This window comes from Heterodontus francisci, chromosome 3, assembly GCF_036365525.1.
Source record: "Heterodontus francisci isolate sHetFra1 chromosome 3, sHetFra1.hap1, whole genome shotgun sequence".
In the NCBI taxonomy this organism is placed as follows: Eukaryota; Metazoa; Chordata; class Chondrichthyes; order Heterodontiformes; family Heterodontidae; genus Heterodontus; species Heterodontus francisci.
The window spans coordinates 198,086,283-198,106,594 of NC_090373.1; the positions used below are offsets into that span (position 1 = coordinate 198,086,283).

Sequence of the window (20,312 nt, forward strand, 5' to 3'; positions counted from 1 at the left end):
GAGGATCTCACCTGCAGCAGTGAGTGGGGTACTATAAATACCTTCCTGGATTACAGAGGACAATTATTAGCCAAGTTTGGATTTTAAAACCTTGTAGATCACGTAATAAAAAGAGTAAAGGAGGTCAGGAGTTCCACCTTTGAGGTCTGGGGACAAATGAGTTAGAGAAAGAGATGGTCATATTTATTGCACCTGTAAACTATTCAGTAAGCCCCATGTATTTTCTTTTAAATATTAATTGGCATAAGAACATAACCAGAGACAGCCATAACCAGATCAATTAGCTGAAAAGAATCATACTTGTTGCTGGGAGCACACAAAGACTTGGAAAATTGTGCTTAGTCATTTCCCACTTTTTTATATAAGAAAGTGATATTTCTTCATTGTCCTGCCCCCTCCCTACAAAAGTTAATTAGAATATCTCTCTTAGCCACTTGGTGGTATCCCAGAGCACTTGATTCAGTGATTGCAGTCTCATCATGGGTTGATGTCCTACTCCAGAGACTTCATCAGATAATCAAGGCTGGCACTTCAGTGCAGTACTGAGGAAATGCTGCATTGTTTGGAGTATCGAGACGCTGGTCATCGCTAGTCAGTTACATTGGGCGGACCACATTGTCCGCACGTCTGACACAAGACTCTCAAAACAAGCTTTCTACTCCGAGCTCCGTCACGGCAAGAGGTTACCAGGAGGGTAGAGGAAACACTACAAGGAATACCTTAAAACCTCCCTGAAAAGATGTGACATCGCCACTGATTTGTGGGAATCTCTTGCTCGAGACCACCCAAAAATGGAGAAGATGCTGCCGCGAAGGTCCCAGCCATTCGAACAACACCGACATGCCTAGGCAGCATCCAAGCGCAAACAGCGGAAGCAGCGTTCGGAAATTCAAGCATCCCATCCACTCATCTCATCAAACACCACCTGCCCCACCTGTGGCAGAGTGTGCGGATCCAGAATTGGTCTATTCAGTCACCTAAGGATCCTCAAACCTGGGATGGAAGAAAGTCACCCTCGTTGCTGAAGGACTGCCTAAGAGACTGTCAGATGAGACATCAAACCGAGGTTGGGTCAACCCTATCAGGTGAGCCTAAAAGATCACATGTCACTATTTTGAACACGAGCAGAGTAATTCTTCTGCTGCCCTCAATCAATATTACGAGAAAATAATTTTACCTTATCATTTATCTCAAGCCATTTGTGGGACCTTGCTGTATGCAAACTGTCTGCTGCTTTTCTCTATATTACAAGTGTTGTTGCTTCAGAAGTACTACATTGACTGTAAAGCACTTCAGGATGTCCTGAGGCCGTGAAAATCGCTCTATAAATGCAAGTTCTTTTTCTTCTCTATTGCAAATAGTGTGCACAACTTCAAAGCAGCCATCAGGCAGTGGTCTGCACGGAATGTCCTCAAGGCCCTACGGGAAAAGGAAACGGTGGATCCTGTCGGATGGTTCCCCGAGCAGACCGTCAAAGTCATTTGGCGGAATGCCTCATTACCAGAACTTTCAAACAAGCACCAAGACGTAGCTTGGCTGGTGGTGAGAAGGGCCCTCCCCGTCAGATCCTTCATGCACACCCGAAGTCTCGCCCCCTCCGCACAGTGCCCCCGCGTTGGCTGTGGTGGGGAAGAGACGGTCGCCCACCTCCTCCTGGAATGTGCCTTTGCAAAGCAGGTGTGGAAAGAGATGCAGTGGTTTTTGTCAAGGTTCATCCCAAGCAGCTCTGTAACACAGGAGTCTGTGCTCTACGGGCTGTTCCCAGGGACGCACACCGAGACAAACATCAACTGCTGCTGGAGGACTATCAATTCGGTGAAAGACGCCCTTTGGTCTGCCCGAAACTTGCTGGTCTTCCAGCGCAAAGAGTTGTCCACCACCGAATGTTGCAGACTGGCACATTCCAAGGTCCAGGACTACGTGCTGAGGGACGCACTAAAGCTTGGGGCAGCCGCAGCAAAGGCTCAATGGGGAAAGACCACAGTGTAAGGTTCCCCCACCAAGCTGGACTGAGGGGCTGGATCTATGGGAAACCCCTCGAACTGTATCATTAATATTCTGAATTGCTGTAAATGTAAAACTGTAATTGACATGACAATTGTGAAACAGAAGGGTTGGGAAGAAACTCATGACAGTATTGAAGGAAACTGATCTCCCTTGCAATATTTGTATATTTTGGTGCTGTTTGGAAACTGTTTGGCAATGTAATTTTTACAGATTTTTATGAATAAAGTATATTTTGGAAATAAAAAAAAACTTCAAAGCAGCCACAAGGAGAAAAGGGAGGGACAGAAGGGGTAAAATCACAAAAAGTACTCCAAATACACATTCCTTTCCCCTCACATTTAACATTGTCTGAGAAAGAGTTCCACGGCCAGAAGAAGCTCAGTCTGTGAAACATAATTGTTGGTATATCTTGCACTGCTTCTTAGATTGCTGCAAACGTACTTGCAGCTGTTCAAGGTATAAACATGAAGCTCTGGAATAAAATGTTTTGATTATGCACCAGTTATAAAGGGGAGAGTTTAAACTAATTTGGATTGGAGAGGTGGGGGGGGACCAGGATGAAGCGGAGTGGAAAAACAAGGTGCACGTAAGATTGGGAGAGACAAACGGCATTTGAATAAGAGTGCAGAAACTGCGGCCGGAGCCAAGGTTGCGAACCGAGATTTCTTGAAAAAGATGAAACAATCGAAGATATAATAATAAAAGCAAAATACTGCAGATGCTGGAAATCTGAAATAAAAACAAGAAATGCTGGAAATACTCAGCAGGTCTGGCAGCATCTGTGGAGAGAGAAGTAGAGTTAACATTTCAGGTCAGTGACCCTTCATCAGAACTAGCAAAGGCGAGAAATATAACAGGTTTTAAGCAAATAAAGCGGGAGTGGGGCAAGAGATAACCAAAGAGAAGGTGGAAGGTGTTGATGGGACAAGGTCACAGAGAATAACTGACCAGAAGGTCATGGAGCAAAGGCAAATGGTATATTAATGGTGTGCTGAAAGACAAAGCGTTAGTACAGAGAGAGTGTTAATTGACAGAAAAATAGAACAACCTGGCCCAAAGCACAAACTTCTTCTTTGGCCTCTTTGTCTCGAGAGACAATGGGTAAGCGCCTGGAGGTGGTCAGTGGTTTGTGAAGTTGCGCCTGGAGTGGCTATAAAGGCCAATTCTAGAGTGACAGACTCTTCCACAGTTGCTGCAGATAAAATTGGTTGTCGGGGCTGTTACACAGTTGGCTCTCCTCTTGCGCTTCTGTCTTTTTTCCTGCCAACTGCTAAGTCTCTTCGACTCGCCACACTTTAGCCCGCCAGCTCTGGCGATCGCTGGCAACTGACTCCCATGACTTGTGATCAATGTCACAGGACTTCATGTTGCGTGTGCAGACGTCTTTAAAGCGGAGACATGGACATGTGGAGCAGCACTTGGAGTGGCTATAAAGGCCAATTCCAGAGTGACAGACTCTTCCACAGGTGCTGCAGGTAAAGTTGGTTGTCTGGCCTGTTACACAGTTGGCTCTCTCCTTACACTGCTGTCTCTTTTCCTGCCAACTCTTTGACTCGCCACTCTTCAGCCCCGTCTTTATAGATGTCTGCCAGCTGTGACGATCGCTGGCAACTGGCTCCCACGACTTGTGGTCAATGTTGCAAGACTTCATGTCGCGTTTGCAAACGTCTTCAAAGTGGAGACATGGTCGGCCGGTGGGTCTGATACCAGTGACGATCTCGCTGTACAATACATCCTTGGGGATCCTGCCATCTTCCATGCGGCTCACATGGCCAAGCCATCTCAAGCACCGCTGGCTCAGTAGGGCATACATGCTAGGGATGCTGACTGTCTCGAGGACTTCTGTGTTGGAGATACAGTCCTGCCACCTGATGCCAAGGATTCTCTGGAGACAGCAAAGATGGAATGCGTTGACACGTCGCTCTTGGCTGACATACGTTGTCCAGGCCTCGCTGCCGTAGAGCAAGGTACTGAGGACACAGGCTTGAAACACTGAGACTTTTGTGTTCTGTGTCAATGCGCCATTTTCCCACACCCTCTTGGCCAGTCTGGACATAGCAGTGGACGCCTTTCCCATGCGTTTGTTGATTTCAGGTTACTGGTAATGGTTGAGCCTCGGTAGGTGAACTCTTGAACCACTTCCAGAGTGTGGTCACCGATATTGATGGATGGAGTATTTCTGACATCCTGTCCCAATATGTTCGTTTTCTTGAAACTGATGGTTAGGCCAAATTCATTGCCGGCAGCTGCAAGCCGGTCGATAAGTCTCTGCAGACACTCTTCCGTGTGGGATGTTAATGCGGCCGTCAGCAAAGAGGAGTTCCCTGACGAGGACTTTCCGTACTTTGGTCTTCGCTCCAAGCCGAGCAAGGTTGAACAACCTGTCATCTGATCTTGTGTGGAGGAAAATTCCTTCTTCTGAAGACTTAAACGCATCAGAGCAGCAGTGAGAAGAAGATCCCAAACAGTGTGGGTGCAAGAACACAGCCCTGTTTCACACCACTCAGGATGGGAAAGGAGTCTGATGATGCACCGTTATGCTGAATTGTGCCTTTCATATTGTCATGGAACGGGATGATGATGCTTAGTAGCTTTGGTGGACATCCAATCTTTGCTAGTAGTCTGAAGAGATCATGTCTGCTGACGAGGTCAAAGGCTTTGGGGAGATCTATGAAGGTAACATAGAGGGGCATCTGCTTTATGTGGTATTTCTCCTGTAGCTGGCGAAGGGAGAACAGCATGTCAATAGTGATCTCTCTGCTCGAAAGCCGCACTGTGCCTCAGGGTAGACATGCTCAGTCAGCTTCTGGGCTCTGTTTAAAACGACTCGAGCGTAGGCTTTCCCCACTGTGCTGAGCAGGGAGATTCCACGGTAGCTGTTGCAGTTACCGCGGTCACCCTTTTTCTTATAGAGGGTGATGATATTGGCATCGTGCATGTCCTGTGGTACTGCTCCCTGATCCCAGCACAGGCAAAGCAGTTCATGGAGTGCTGAGAGTATAGCAGGCTTGGCATACTTGATTATTTCAAGGGTAATGCTGTCCTTTCCAGGGGCTTTTCTGCTGGCTAGAGAATCGATGGCGTTACTAAGCTCCGATTTTGTTGGCTGTTCGTCCAGCTTGTCCATGACTGGCAGAGACTGGGCTGCATTGAGGGCGGTCTCAGTGACATCATTTTCCCTGGAGTACAGTTCTAGGTAGTGCTCCACTCAGCAGTCCATTTGCTTGCTTGGGTCAATGATCATTTCCCCTGATTTAGACTTGAGGGGGGCGATCTTCTTGATGTTTAGTTTAGTTTAGTTTAGAGATACAGCACTGAAACAGGCCCTTCAGCCCACCGAGTCTGTGCCGCCCATCAACCACCCATTTATACTAACCCTATACTAATTCCATATACCACATCCCCACCTGTCCCTATATTTCCCTACCACCTACCTATACTAGGGGCAATTTATAATGGCCAATTTACCTATCAACCTGCAAGTCTTTGGCATGTGGGAGGAAACCGGAGCACCCGGAGGAAACCCACGCAGACACAGGGAGAACTTGCAAACTCCACACAGGCAGTACCCAGAATTGAACCCGGGTCGCTGGAGCTGTGAGGCTGCGGTGCTAACCACTGCGCCACTGTGCCGCCCAGTGATGGTTGGCCCAAAAGCTCTCTTCATGCCGTCATACATTCCTCTGATGTTTTCGGTGTTAGAGGTCAACTGAACACGACTGCATAAGTGTTGCCATGTTGCCAGTAGTCGTTTGCACAGCGCCTAGCTGTTCTTTGTGTGGTGCTTCCGGCAGCTTCAAGTGCTAAGGATGTTAACTCTGGTAGTTCAGCAGTGCAGTGTGCTTGGCGACTATGACTGGTTCCTACTCTTCAAAGTGAGTTTGAAACTAGTCTGCATTCTGCTTCTCACATTTGTCAAAGGTGGTCAATGCTGAGTCATAGATGGCGTCTCTGATGTGGGCCCACTTGGTCTCTGCATCCCCAGCAGGAGTGTTTTGAAGGGCTTTTTCAAGTGAACTGAGAAACTTCTGTGACAGCTGTGGGTAAGATATTCTGGTAGCATTGATGCGCAGGCAGCCATTCTGCTTGGAGTGATGTAACTTCTTTGGTTTGAGTCTAACTTTGCAGCACACCAGGGAGTGATCGGTGTCGCAGTCTGCACTATGGAAACTGCGTGTGATTTGAACACCGCTTATGGAGGTTCGCCTTGTGACGACGAGGTCCATCTGGTGCCAACGACGTGATCTTGGCTGTCTCCATGAAACCTGGTGACAGGGTTTAGTTTGAAAGAACGAGTTGGTGATGCAGAGGTTGTGGTACACAGCTCCAGCAAATAAAAAAGAAAAAAGAAAAAATAGCTGAAAATAAAAAGGGGGGTCGTCATGCTCTGAAATTATTGAACTCAATGTTCAGTCCGGCAGGCGTGCCTAATTGGTAAATGACATGCTGTTCCTCGAGCTTGCATTGATGTTCACTGTAACACTGCAGCAATCCCAGGACAGATATGTGGGCATGAGAGCAGGGGGGTGTGTTGAAATGGCCAGCAACCGGAAGCTCAGGGTCATATGTTTGGAGGTGTTCCGAAAAGCGGTCACCCAATCTGCGTTTGGTCTCCCTAATGTACAGGCGATCGCATTGTGAGCAGCGAATACAGTATACTAAATTAGTGTCATAGAGTTATACAGGCCCTTCAGCCCATCGTGTCTGTGCCAGCACCCAACTATTCTAATCCCATATTCCTGCACTTGGCCCGTAGCCTTGTAGGCTATGGCGTTTCAAGTGCTCATCTAAATACTTCTTAAATGTTGTGAGGGGTCCTGCCTCCACCACCTCTTCAGGCAGTGTGTTCCAGATTCCAACCACCCTCTGGGTGAAAATTCTTTTCCTCAAATCCCCTCTAAACCTCCTGCCCCTTACCCTAAATCTATGGCCCCTGGATATTGACCCCTCTGCTAAGAGAAAAAGTTTCTTCCGATCTAACCTATCAGTGCCCCTCATAATCTTGTATACCTCAATCATGTTCCCCCTCAGCCTTCTCTGCTGGAAGAGGAAAACAACCCTATCCTTTTCAATCTCTCTTCATAGCTGAAATGCTCCAACCCAGGCAACATCCTGATGAATCTCCTCTGCATCCTCTCCAGTGCAATCACATCCTTCCTATAGTGTGGTGACCAGAACTGTACACAGTACTCCAGCTGTGGCCTAACTAGCGTTTTATATAGTTTCATCATAACCTCTCTGCTCATATATTCTATGCCTCGGCTAATAAAGGCAAGTATCCCATATGTCTTCCTAACCACCTTATCTACCTGTGCTGCCTTTCGTGATCTATGGACAAGTACACCAAGGTCCCTCTGACCTTCTGTACTTCCTAGGGTCCCACCATCCATTGTATATTTCCTTGCCTTGCTAGTCCTCCCAAAATGCATCACCTCACACTTTTCAGGCTTAAATTCCATTTGCCACTGCTCCGCCCATCTTACCAGCCCATCTATATCTCCCTGTAATCGAAGGATTTTCTCCTCACTATTTACAACACCACCAATTTTTGTGTCATCTGCGAATTTACTGATCATACCTCCTATATTCACGTCTAAACATTAATGTACACTACAAACAGCAAGGGTCCCAGAACCGATCCCTGTGGTACACCACTGGTCACAGGCTTCCAATCGCAAAAACAGCCCTCAACTATTACCCTCTGCCTCCTGCCACTAAGCCAATTTTGGATCCAATTTGCCAAATTGCCCTGGATCCTATGGGCTCTGACTGTCTTAACCAATTTCCCATGCAGGACCTTATCAAAAGCCTTACTTAAATCCATGCATACTACATCTACTGCTTTACCCTCATTGACACATCTAGTCACCTCCTTGAAAAATTCAATCAAGCTAGTTAGACACGATCTCTCCCTGACAAAGCCATGCTGACTATCCCTGATTAATCCCTGCCTCTCCAAGTGGAGATTAATCCTGTCCCTCAGAATTGGTTCCAATATTTTCCCAACCACTGAAGTTAGACTCACCAGCCTGTAATTACCTGGTTTATCCCTACTACCCTTTTTGAATAATGGTACCACTTGAAGGAAGTACAAGTAAATCGCTGCTTCACCTGAAAGGAGTGTTTGGGGCCTTGGATGGTGAGGACAGAGGAGGTGAATGGGCAGGTATTACACCTTCTGCGATTGCATGGGAAGCTGCCGTGGGCAGGGGAAGAGGTGTTGGGGGTAATGGAAGAGTGGACCAGGGTGTCACGGAGGGAACAATCTCTTGGGAATGCTGACAGGGGAGGGTAGGGGAAGATGCGTTTAGTAGTGGCATCATGTTGGACGTGGCGGAAATGGCAGAGGATGATCCTTTGGATGTGGAGGCTTGTGGGGTGGAAAGTGAGGACAAGGGGAACCCTGTCGCGGTTCTGGGAGGGAGGGGAAGGGGTGAGTGTAGAGGTGCGGGAAATGGACCGGGCATGGTTGAGGGCCCTGTCAATCACAGTGGGGGGGAATCCTCGGTTGAGGAAAAAGGAAGACGTATCAGAAGCGCTGTTGTGGAAGGTTGCATCATCAGAGCAGATGCTTTGGAGATGGAGAAACTGGGAGAATGGAATGGAGTCCTTACAGGACGCAGGGTGTGAAGAAGTGTAGTCGAGGTAGCTGTGGGAGTCGGTGGGTTTATAATGAATATTAGTAGACAGCCTATCCCCAGAGATGGAGACAGAGAAGTCGAGGAAGGGAAGGGAAGTGTCGGAGATGGACCATGTAAAGGTGAGAGAAGGGTGGAAATTAAAAGCAAAGTTGATAAAGATTTCCAGTTCGGGGCGGGAGCAGGAAACTGCACCGATAGAGTCATCAATGTACCGGAAAAAGAGTTGGGGGATGGGGCCTGAGTAGGACTGGAACAAGGAATGTTTAACCTATCCCACAAAAGGACAGGCATAACTAGGACCCATGCAGGTACTCATAGCAACACCTTTTACTTGAAGGAAGTAAGTGGAGTTGAAGGAGAAGTTGTTCAATGTGAGAACAAGTTCAGCCAAGAGGAGGAGGGTGGTGATGGATGGGGACTGGTTGGGCCTCTGTTCAAGGAAGAAGCAGAGAACCCTCAAACCATCCTGGTGGGGGATGGAGGTGTAGAGAGATTGGATGTCCATAGTGAAGAGACCCCAGTTGGGTCCAGGAAACTGGAAATTGTCAAAATGACGTAGGGCGTCAGAAGAGTCACGGATGTAGGTGGGAAGAGACTGGACCAGGGAAGAAAAGATAGAGTCAAGGTTGGAAGAAATAGGTTCAGTCGGGCAGGAACAGGCTGAAACAATGGATCTGCCGGGACAGTCCTGTTTGTGGATTTTGGGAAGGTGGCAGAAGCAGGCTGTCTGGGGTTGCGGGCCTATGCGGTTGGAAGCTGTAGAGGGAAGATCTCCAGAGGAGATGAGGTCAGTGACAGTCCTGTGGACAGTAGCTTGATGTGCGGTGGTAGGCTCATGGTCCAGGGGGAAGTAGGAAGAAGTGTCTGAGAGTTGGTGCTGAGCCTCTGCAAGGTAGAGGTCGGTAGGCACCACCCTTGTCTGCAGGTTTGATGACAGTGTCGGGGTTAGACCTGAGAGAATGGAGTGCAGAAAGTTCAGAGGGGGGCAGGTTAGAGTGAGTGAGGGGGGCAGAGAAATTGAGATGGCTGTGTCTCGCCGACAGTTTTCAATGAAAAGATCAAGAGCAGGTAAGAGGCCAGAAGGAGGGGTCCAGGTGGAGGGAGAATGCTGGAGGCGGGTGCATGGGTCTGCTGATCGGGGGGGGGAAGACTCCTGGTCAAAGAAGTGAGCCCGGAGACGAAGGCGATGGAAGAAGAGCTCAACATCATGCCGAGCGCGAAATTCATTGAGGTGGAGACGTAAGGGGATAAAACTGAGTCCTTTGCTGAGTACAGAATGTTCAGCGTCAGAGAGGGGAAGGTATACTAAAAACACGGAAGTGATGGGGAAGAAGGATCTGGAGGGGCATTAGTCCCCTTCAGCTGTTGGAGCTTGCGTTCCTTAACATCTGAAAGGAAGAAAAAAAGTTTTTTGTTAATGCGTCGGATAAGACGAAGGATGAAATGAAACTGCAGAGTAGAACAGCTTTGAGTTAAAGTGAGGTGGTGCTTCTGGAGAGAGAGGTCCAGTGTATACATATGGCGGCGCATGGCACTGAGTGTGGATGTTAGGATGCGGCGAGAACAGCAGTCCGAGGAACGTTGTATTTCTCGGAGATACCTGTAATCCTGGGTGGATTCAAAACATGAAGGATGAAACTTCAGTTGGAATCCACGTGGAATAAGCCGGAGCCGGAGACAGTCACTGAGGAAGGAGATGTGGCTGTGAAAACGAGTTTTGGTAGGCACCTTATCAAACACCGGGAGGGAAATAGAAAGCAATGAAGGTGAGCAAGGTAAAAGAGACAAACGAAAATCCCGTTGGCGAGAAGAGCAGAACTTCTTCAAGGTAGGCATTCCTGGAAGAGAAGTGGGAGTGAATTAAACACTAAAATAAAAGCAAAATACTGCAGATGCTGGAAATATGAAATAAAAACAAGAAAAGCTAGAAATATTCAGCAGGTCTGGCAGCATGGGTGGAGAGAGAAGCAGAGTTAACGTTTCACGTCAGTGACCCTTCAATCAGAACTGGCAGAGGCTAGAAAGATATAATCATGCCAGAAAATCCGGGCGATAAACAGGTTTTACAAGCACTGGCTCGCTTGCAGTCACGATTGAATGAGAAAGGAGATTCATCTCAACGTGAAAAGCTAAATATTTTACATGAGACCATCAAAAGCCCCCATTTGATCAAATACTCACCCTACAAAATTTGAGTAAATAGTTGAAGCGCATGTCCACAAATTCATCTCCTAACTTTGACTTTTCACAAGTGGGATTCTTGGTGTTCAATCCAGAGCGTTCTGTAATTAATCCAGCTTTGGCCAAAGATGCAAAACTGTTTCCAGATACTGCAATTTACGACCATCCAAGATTGCCACAAATACCTGAAAGAATGCAAGATGAGTTTGATGAAGTTATTTAAGTTTTAGCTCAGGGAAGACAAGTAGAATATAGTGAATTGAACAAGCCAGCAATGGGAGGCTTAGGATTCAGTGTGGTTGGTCTTAAAAATGACAATATGAGCGAACTTGGTATCTTTAAATGGCAAATACAAAAAGATAGTATAGCAGACAGGGGGAGGCGGAGGTGTAGTGGTAATGTCACTAGACTGATAGCCCAGGGTATTGCTCTGGGGACAAGACAAGGGTTTGAATCCCACCACGGCAGTGACCATGAAACTATTGTCGATTGTTGCAATGTTCACTAATGTCCTTACCTGAAACTGGACCGACTACCTGGCATCAGCAACAGCAAACCCAGCCCTGTCAACCCTGTAAAGTTTTCCTTGCAAACATTTCCTTGTTCCAAAATTGGGAGAGCTGTCCCACAGAATCATACCTTGCAATGTCCCAGACATGACCATCACCATCTCTGAGTATGTCCTGTCCCATCGGGCGACTCATTGATATACAGTAGGGAGTGAGTTGCCCTGGGAGTCCTCAACATTGACTCTGGACCCCACGAAGTATCATGGAATCAGGTTAAATATGAGCAAGGAAGCCTCCTGCTTATTACCACCCACTGCCTCCCTCCGCAATTGGAAGAAGCATTGAGGGTAGCAAGGGCACAAAATGTACTCTGGGTGGGGACTTCAAAGTCCATGGCTCGGTAGCACCACTACTGACCGAGCTGGCGGAATCCTAAAGGACACAGCTGCTAGACTGGGTCTGCAGCAGGCGATAAGGGAACCAACAAGAGGAAAAAGCATACTTGACCTCATCGTCACCAATCTACCTGTCGCAAATGCATCTGTTCATGAGAGTATTAGTAGGAAGCACCACTACACAGTCCTTATGGAGATGAAGTCCCGTCTTCACATTGAGGGTACCCACCATCGGGTTGTGTGGCACTACCACTGTGCTAAATGTGAAAAATTCCAACAGATCTAGCAACTCAAAACTGGGCATCCATGAGGCGCTGTGGGCCATCAGCAGCAGCAGAACTATATTCAACCACAATCTGTAACCTCATGGCCCGGCATATCCCTCACTCTACCATTACTATCAAGCTGGGAGACCAACCCGAGTTCAATGAAGAATGCAGGAGGGCATGCCAGGAGCAGCACCAGGCATAACAAAAAATGACGTGTCAGTCTGGTGAAGCGACAACACAGGACTACTTGCATGCCAAACAGCAGAAGCAGCATGCAATGGACATGGCTCAGTGATCCCACAACCAACTCAGGGAATCATACCTTACAGACAATGTCCCAGACACCACCATCACCATCCCCGGGTATGTCCTGTCCCACCAGCAAGACAGATCCAGCAGAGGTGGCAGCACAGTAGTATACAGTCGGGAGGGAGTTACCCTGGGAGGCCTCAACATCGACTCCGGACCCCATGAAGTCTCATGTCATCAGGTCAAACATGGGCAAGGAAACCTCCTGCTGATTACCACATACCACCCTCCCTCAGCTGATGACTCAGTACTCCTCCATGTTGAACACCACTTGGAGGAAGCACTGAGGGTGGCAAGGGCACAGAATGTACTCTGGGTGGGGGACTTCAATGTCCATCACCAAGAGTGGCTCGGTAGCACCACTACTGACCCAGCTGGCCGAGTCCTAAAGGACATAGCTGCTAAACTGGGTCTGTGGCAGGTGGTGAGGGAATCAACAAGAGGGAAAAACATACTTGACCTCGTCCTCACCAATCTGCCTGCCGCAGATGCATCTGTCCATGAGAGTATTGGTAGGAATGACCACCGCACAGTCCTTGTGGAGACAAAGTCCCATCTTCACACTGAAGATACCATCCATCGTGTTGTGTGGCACTATCACCGTGCTGAATGGGATAGATTTCGAACAGATCTAGCAATGCAAATCTGGGCATCCATGAGGCGCTGTGGGCCATCAACAGCAGCAGAATTGTACTCAACCACAATCCATAATCTCATGGCCCGGCATATCTCCCACTCTACCATTACCATCAAGCCAGGTGACCAACCCTGGTTCAATGAAGAGTGCAGGAGGGCATGCCAGGAGCAGCACCAGGCATACCTCAAACTGAGGTGTCAACCGAGTGAAGCTACAACAGAGGACTACTTGCGTGCCAAACTGCGTAAGCAGCATGCAATAGACAGAGCTAAGCAATCCCATAACCAACGGATCAGCTCTAAGCTCTGCAGTCCTGCCACATCCAGCCATGAATGGTAGTAGACAATTAAACAACTAACTGGAGGAGGTGGCTCCACAAATATCCCCATCCTCAATGATGGGGGAGCCCAGCACATCAGTGCGAAAGATAAGGCTGAAGCATTTGCAACAATCTTCAGCCTGAAATGCTGGGTTGATGATCCATCTCGGTCTCCTCCTGAAGTCCCCAGCATCACAGATGCCAGACTTCAGCCAATTCGATTCATCCCGCGTGATATCAAGAAACGACTGAAGACTTGGATACTGCAAAGGCTATGGGCCCTGACAATATTCCGGCAATAGTACTGAAGGCCTGTGCTCCAGAACTTGCCGCGCCACTAGCCAAGCTGTTCCAGTACAACTACAACACTGGCATCTACCCTGCAATGTGGAAAATTGCCCAGGTATGTCCTGTACACAAAAAGCAGGACAAGTCCAACCCAGCCAATTACTGCCCCATCAGTCTACTCTCAATCATCAGTAAAGTGATGGAAGGTGTCATCATCAATGCCATCAAGCAGCACCTGCTTAGCAATAACCTGCTCAATGATTTTTTTTTTAGAGATACAGCACTGAAACAGGCCCTTCGGCCCACCGATTCTGTGCCGACCATTAACCACCCATTTATACTAATCCTACACTACTCCCATATTCCTACCACATCCCCACATTACCATACCACCTACCTATACTAGGGGCAATTTATAATGGCCAATTTACCTATCAACCCGCAAGTCTTTTGGCTGTGGGAGGAAACCGGAGCACCCGGAGGAAACCCACGCAGACACAGGGAGAACTTGCAAACTCCACACAGGCAGTACCCAGAACTGAACCCGGGTCGTTGGAGCTGTGAGGCTGCGGTGCTAACCACTGTGCCACTGTGCTGCTCAATTTGGGTTCCGCCAGGGCCACTCAACTCCTGACCTCATCACTGCCTTGGTTCAAACATGGACAAAAGAGCTGAACTCAAGAGGTGAGGTGAGAGTTACTGCCCTTGATATCAAGGTAGCATTTGACCGAGTGTGGCATCAAGGAGCCCAAGCAAAACTAGAGTCAATGGGAATCAGGGGGAAAACTGTCTGCTGGTTGGAGCCATACCTAACGCAAAGGATGATGGTTGTGGTTGTTGGAGGTCAATCATCTCAGCTCCAGGACATCACTGCAGGAGTTCCTCAGGGTAGTGTCCTAGGCCCAACCATCTTCAGCTGCTTCATCAATGACCTTCCTTCAATCATAAGGTCAGAAGTGGGGATGTTCGCTGATGATTGCACAATGTTCAGCACCATTCGTGACTCCTCAGATACTGAAGCAGTCTGTGTAGAAATGCAGCAAGTCCTGGACAATATCCAGGCTTGGGCTGTTAAGTGGCAAGTAACATCAGCGCCACACAAGTGCCAGACAATGACCATCTCAAACAAGAGAGAATCTAACCATCTCCCCTTGACATTCAATGGCATTACCATTGCTGAATCCCCCACTATCAACATCCTAGGGGCTACCATTGACCAGAAACTGAACTGGAGTAGCCATACAAATACCATGGCTACAAGAGCAGGTCAGTGGCTAGGAATCCTGAGGCGAGTAACTCATCTGCTGATTCCCCAAAGCCTGTCCACCATCTACAAGGCACAAGTCAGGAGTGTGATGGAATACTCTCCACTTGCCTGGATGGGTGCAGCTCCAACAACACTCAAGCAGCTCAACACCATCCAGGACAAAGCAGCCCGCTTGATTGGCACCCCATCCACAAACATTCACTCGCTCCACCACCAACGCACAGTGGCAGCAGTGTGTACCATCTACAAGATGCACTGCAGCAATGCACCAAGGCTCCTTAGACAGCACCTTCCAAACCTGCGGCCTCTACCAACTAGAAGGACAAAGGCAGCAAATGCATGGGAACACCACCAACTCCAAGTTCCCCTCCAAGTCACACAACATCCTGACTTGGAACTATATCGCCATTCCTTCACTGTCACTGGGTCAAAATCCTGGAACTCCCTTCCTAACAGCACTGTGGGTATACCTACCCCACATGGACTGCAAAGGTTCAAGAAAGCAGCTCACCACCACCGTCTCAAGGGCAATTAGGGATGGGCAATAAATGCTGGCCTAGCCAGCGATGCCTCCATCCCATGAATGAATTTTTAAAAAACATATCAGATCTAAGCTCTGCAGTCCTGCCACATCCAGTTGTGAATGTGGCAGACAATTAAACAACTGACAGGAGGATGAAGCTCCACAAATATCCCCATCCTCAAGGGGGAGCCCAGCACATTAATGCAAAAGACAAGGCTGAAGCATTTACATCCATCTTCAGTTGAAGTGCTGAGTGGATGATCAATCTCGGCCTCCTCCTGAGGTCCCCAGCATCTCAGATGCCAGTCTTCAGCTAATCCGATTCACTCCATCTGATATCAAGAAACGGCTGAAGGCACTGGATACTGCAAAGGCTATGGGCCCTGACAATAATCCGGTAATAGTACTGAAGACTTGTGCTCCAGAGCTAGCCGTGCCCCTAGCCAAGCTGTTCCAGTACAGCTGCAACACTGGCATCTACCTGGCAATGTGGAAAAGTGCCCAAGTATGTCCTGTGCACAAAAAGCAGGACAAATCCAAGCCGACCAATTACCACCCAGTCTACCCCGATTATCAGCAAAGTGATGGAAGGAGTCATCAACAGTGCTATCAAGCAGCACTTGATCAGCAATAACCTGCTCACTGATGCAGGGGCGAATTTTACGGTGTCATGGTGGCGGGGGGGAGGGTGCGGGTGGTGGGGGCCGAAAAATGCCTCCGGTAGAGGCCTGCCACAGGCCTCCACGCCGTGATGGCCCGGTCCAATTTGCTGGCGGCAGCGAAGCCTCATGGCGACCCACCCGCCACTCGGCGACAGGAGCCAAATTTAAATATGTAAAATAATTTAAATACAGGAATAAATTACCTTCTCGCTCCCGTTCGGGGATCTGAGGCGGAACGCTGGTGGGGAGGGGGGAGCAGGTAAGTCTTTCAGTGCTAGGGAGCGGGGTGACAGTCATCTCATTGGTGTCGGGGATAGTGGGAAAGGGTGAAGTGTAAAGTTGATGCACCTTAGCAGGGTGGGGGGGGAGGTGGGAGGTCAGGTGCACAAGGTAAATGTTTTGGGGGGGAGTGCGCAGGTAATTAAATTATTGGGGGTTTGGTGAGAGGCAAGATCAATTTATTTAATTTTTTAAAAGCAATCTCCCTTTCAATATTTAAATTGAAATGCAGGGCTCGAAGACGTTTAAAAATGGCATCAGCACCTGCGCAAAGGCAGCTGGGGACAGACAGCCCACTCCCTCCACGTCATTGGGGTCCGCCCCCTCCATGTCATTTAATATCGTGGCAGCTCCGTGAAGTGTGGCCGTGTGGTGGTGAGTTGCCTTCTTGAACTGTTGCAGTCCTTGGGGTGTAGGTACACCAAAAGTGCTGTTAGGTAGTTCCAGGATTTTGACCCAGCAACAGTGAAGGTACGGCAATGTAGTTCCAAGTCAGGATGGTGTGTGGCTTGGAGGGGAATTTGTAGGTGGTGGTGTTCCCATGCATCTGTTCCTCTTGTCCTTCTAGGTGGTCAAGGTTGCAGGTTTGGAAGGTGCTGCCGAAGGAACCTTGGTGAGTTGCTGCAGTGCATCTTGTAGATGGTGCACACTACCGTCACTGTGCGTCGGTGGTGGAGGGAGTGAATGTTGAAGGTTGTGTATGGGGTGCCAAACAAGCGGGCTGCTTTGTCCTGGATGGTGTCGAGCTTATTGAGTGTTGTTGGAACTGCACCCATCCAGGCAAGTGGAGAGTATTCCATCACACTCCTGACATGTACCTTGTAGATTGTGGACAGCATTGTGGAGTCAGGAGGTGAGTTACTCACCGCAGAATTCCCAGCCTCTGACCTGCTCTTGTAGCACAGCAGTTATGTGGCTGGTCCAGTTCAGTTTCTGGTCAATGGTGACCCCCAGGATGTTGATAGTTGGGGATTCAGCAACGGTAATGCCATTCAACGCCAAGGGGAGATGGTTAGATACTATCTTGTTTTAGATGGTCATTGCCTGGTACTTGTGGGGCATGAATGTTACTTGCCACTTATCAGCCCAAGCCTGGATGTTGTCCAGGTCTTGCTACATATGAACATATGGGCTGTTTCAGTATCTGAGGAGTTGTGAATGGTGCTGAACATTGTGCAGTCATCAGCAAACATCCCCACTTCTGACCTTATGCTGGAGGGAAGGGCATTGATGAAGCAGCTGAAGATGGTTGGACCTAGGACACTGCCCTGAGGAACTCCTGCAGTGATGTCTGGGACTGAGATGATCAACCTCCATAAAGCACAACCATCTTCCTTTGTGCTAGGTATGACTCCAACCAGCAGAGAGTTTTCCCCTGATTCCCATTGACTCCAGTTTTGCAAGGGCTCCTTGATTCCATACTTGGTCAAATGCTGCCTTGATGTCAAGAGCAGTCACTCTCACCTCACCTCTGGAGTTCAACTCTTTTGTCCATGTTTGGACCAAGGCTGTAATGAGCTCAGGAGGAGAGTGACCCTTTGGAACTCAAACTGAGCATCAGTGAGCAGGTTATTGCTGGGCGTTGGCCTCTTGATAGCACTGTCAACACTGTCCATCACTTTGCTGATGATCGGGAGTAGGCTGATAGGGCAGTAACTGGCTGGGTTGGACTTGTCCTGCTTTTTGTGCACAGGACATACCTGGGCAATTTTCCACATTGCCGGGTAGATGCCAGCATTGCAGCTGTACTGGAACAGCTTGGCTAGGAGCGTGGCTAGCTCTGGTGCACGTCTTTAGTACTATCGCCGAAATGTTGTCAGGGCCCATAGCCTTTGCAGTATCCAGTGCCATCAGCCGTTTCTTGATATCATGTGGTGTGAATCGGATTAGCTGAAGACTGGCATCTGTGATGCTGGGGACCTCAGGAGGAGGCTGAGATGGATCATTCACTCGGCACTTCTGGCTGAAGATGGATGCAAATGCTTCTGCCTTGTCTTTTGCACTGATGTGCTGGGCTCCCCCATCTTTGAAGATGGGGATATTTGTGGAGTCTCCTCCTCCTATCAGTTGTTTAATTGTCCACCACATTCACAACTGGATGTGGCAGGATTGCAGAGCTTTGATGTAGGTTGTGGGATCGCTTAACCATGTTTATTGCATGCTACTTCCGCTGTTTGGCATGCTAGTAGTCCTGTGCTGCAGCTTCACCAGACTGAGACCTCATTTTTAGATGTGCCTGGTGCTGCTCCTGGCATGCCCTCCTACACCCTTCATTGAACCAGGGTTGGTCCCCCAGCTTGATGGTAATGGCAGAATGGGGGATATGCTGAGCCATGTGGTTGCATACATATCTGCTGCTGCTGATGGCCCACAGTGCCTCATGGATGCCTAGTTTTGAGTCTTTTCAAAATCTATCTCAATTAGCACAGTGGTAGTGCCCCACAACATGATGGTGGATAGCCTCAATGTGAAGACGGGACTGTGAGGTGGTCACTCCTACCAATATTGTCATGGACAGATGCATCTGCGACAGGTAGATTGGTGAGAACGAGGTCAAGTAGGTTATTCACTCTTGTTGGTTCCCTCACCACCTGCCGCAGACCCATCTAGCAGCTATGTCCTTTAGGACTCGGCCAACAGTGGTGCTACAGAGCCACTCAGTCTTCAAATATTAAAATTGAAATGTAGGGCTGGCAGCCCTTTAGAAATGCCCCCTTTACGTCATTGGGGTGGACGGTCCGCCCCGGCTATTTAAATGAGCCATCACACTTTGTATTACGGCGGCTCCACAACGTGCGGCCCACGTGGACAATGGACTGCCACTGTTTTTGTCCGCTGTCACAATCAGCGGCGGAAGTATAAATTCCAGCCCACTGTTACAGGCTTGGAAAGGGATGTTGTACTTGATGGCTTGAAGACAGAACGTATTTAGTTCGAGTTAAGAAGCAGAACACAAGCTCTTGCACTGCTGGTGGTGTACTATAGACCACCAAATACTGGGAAGGAGATGGAAGAGCAAATATGCAAGCAAATTTCAGAAAGATGTAAAAACAATGGAAAAGTGATAAATGGGGGACTGCAAATCTCCTAATATTGAGTAGGGGGAGAAAACAATATTAAAGGGCAAGGAAGGAGAGGATTTTCTGAAATCTGTAGAGGAGAACTTTCTTGATCAGTATATTACTAGGCCGATGAAGAAGGAAGCAGCGCTGGATCTGGTTCTGGGGAATGAAGTGTGGCAAGTGGAGTCTGTTTCAGTGGAACAGCATTTTGGAAACAGTGATCACAATATCATTAGGTTTTGAGTAGTTACTGCAACAAAAAAAGACCAATCAAAGGTGGAGATACTCAACTGGAAGAGGGCTAATTTCAATTGAAAGCGGATCTGACCCAGGTAGAATGGAAACAAAGATTTAGGTAAAACAGTAAATGAGCAATGGAAGGTCATCAAGAAGGATATAGTTTTGGTACAGGTTAGAGAGGAAAAGGGCAACTGAAGATAGAATTCCCTCAATGAGTCAAGAAGTTGGGATTAAAATGAAACAGCAAATGGAGACTGATGATACATATCAGGTTCCTCACACAAGAGAGAATCAAGCAATATATAGAAAATGAGTAGAAAGACTGAAAAAGGAAATAAAAGGAGTAAAGAAAAATTTAGCAGGTTATATTAAAGGCAACTCTATAAAGAATAGTCAAAGGAAGGGTGAGACCAATTATTGAAAAAAATGGACACCTTGTGGAGGCAGAGCGCACGGCTGAAGTACTAAATGACTACTTTTCATCTGCCTTTATTAAACTGGATGCTGCCAATGTCACAGTAAAAGGAGGGGTAGAGTAATTGGACTGGATAAAAATAAAGAGGGACTTAAAACAGCTGGCAGCACTCAAAGTCCTAGGTTGCTGAGGGAAGTGAGAATGGAAATAGCAGAGGCCTTGGCCACAATCTTTCAATCCTCCTCTGATTATGGGAGGTGAGCCAGAGGGCTGGAAGATTGCAATATTTACACACACATTCCGAAAAGT

General features: G+C 48.1%; 1 protein-coding gene across 1 annotated transcript in view; it reads left to right on the forward strand.

The window, feature by feature from the left end:
* Nucleotides 1-761: 761 nt before the first annotated feature.
* The window catches only part of LOC137366035 (inactive tyrosine-protein kinase 7-like), a 583,411-nt gene continuing 563,860 nt past the window's right edge, over nucleotides 762-20,312 (forward strand). Inside the window, exon 1 of the mRNA XM_068028160.1 lies at nucleotides 762-1,085. Within this exon, the coding sequence (XP_067884261.1) occupies nucleotides 1,049-1,085 (37 nt within the window). The 5' untranslated portion in view covers nucleotides 762-1,048. The remainder of the gene's footprint in view (nucleotides 1,086-20,312) is intronic.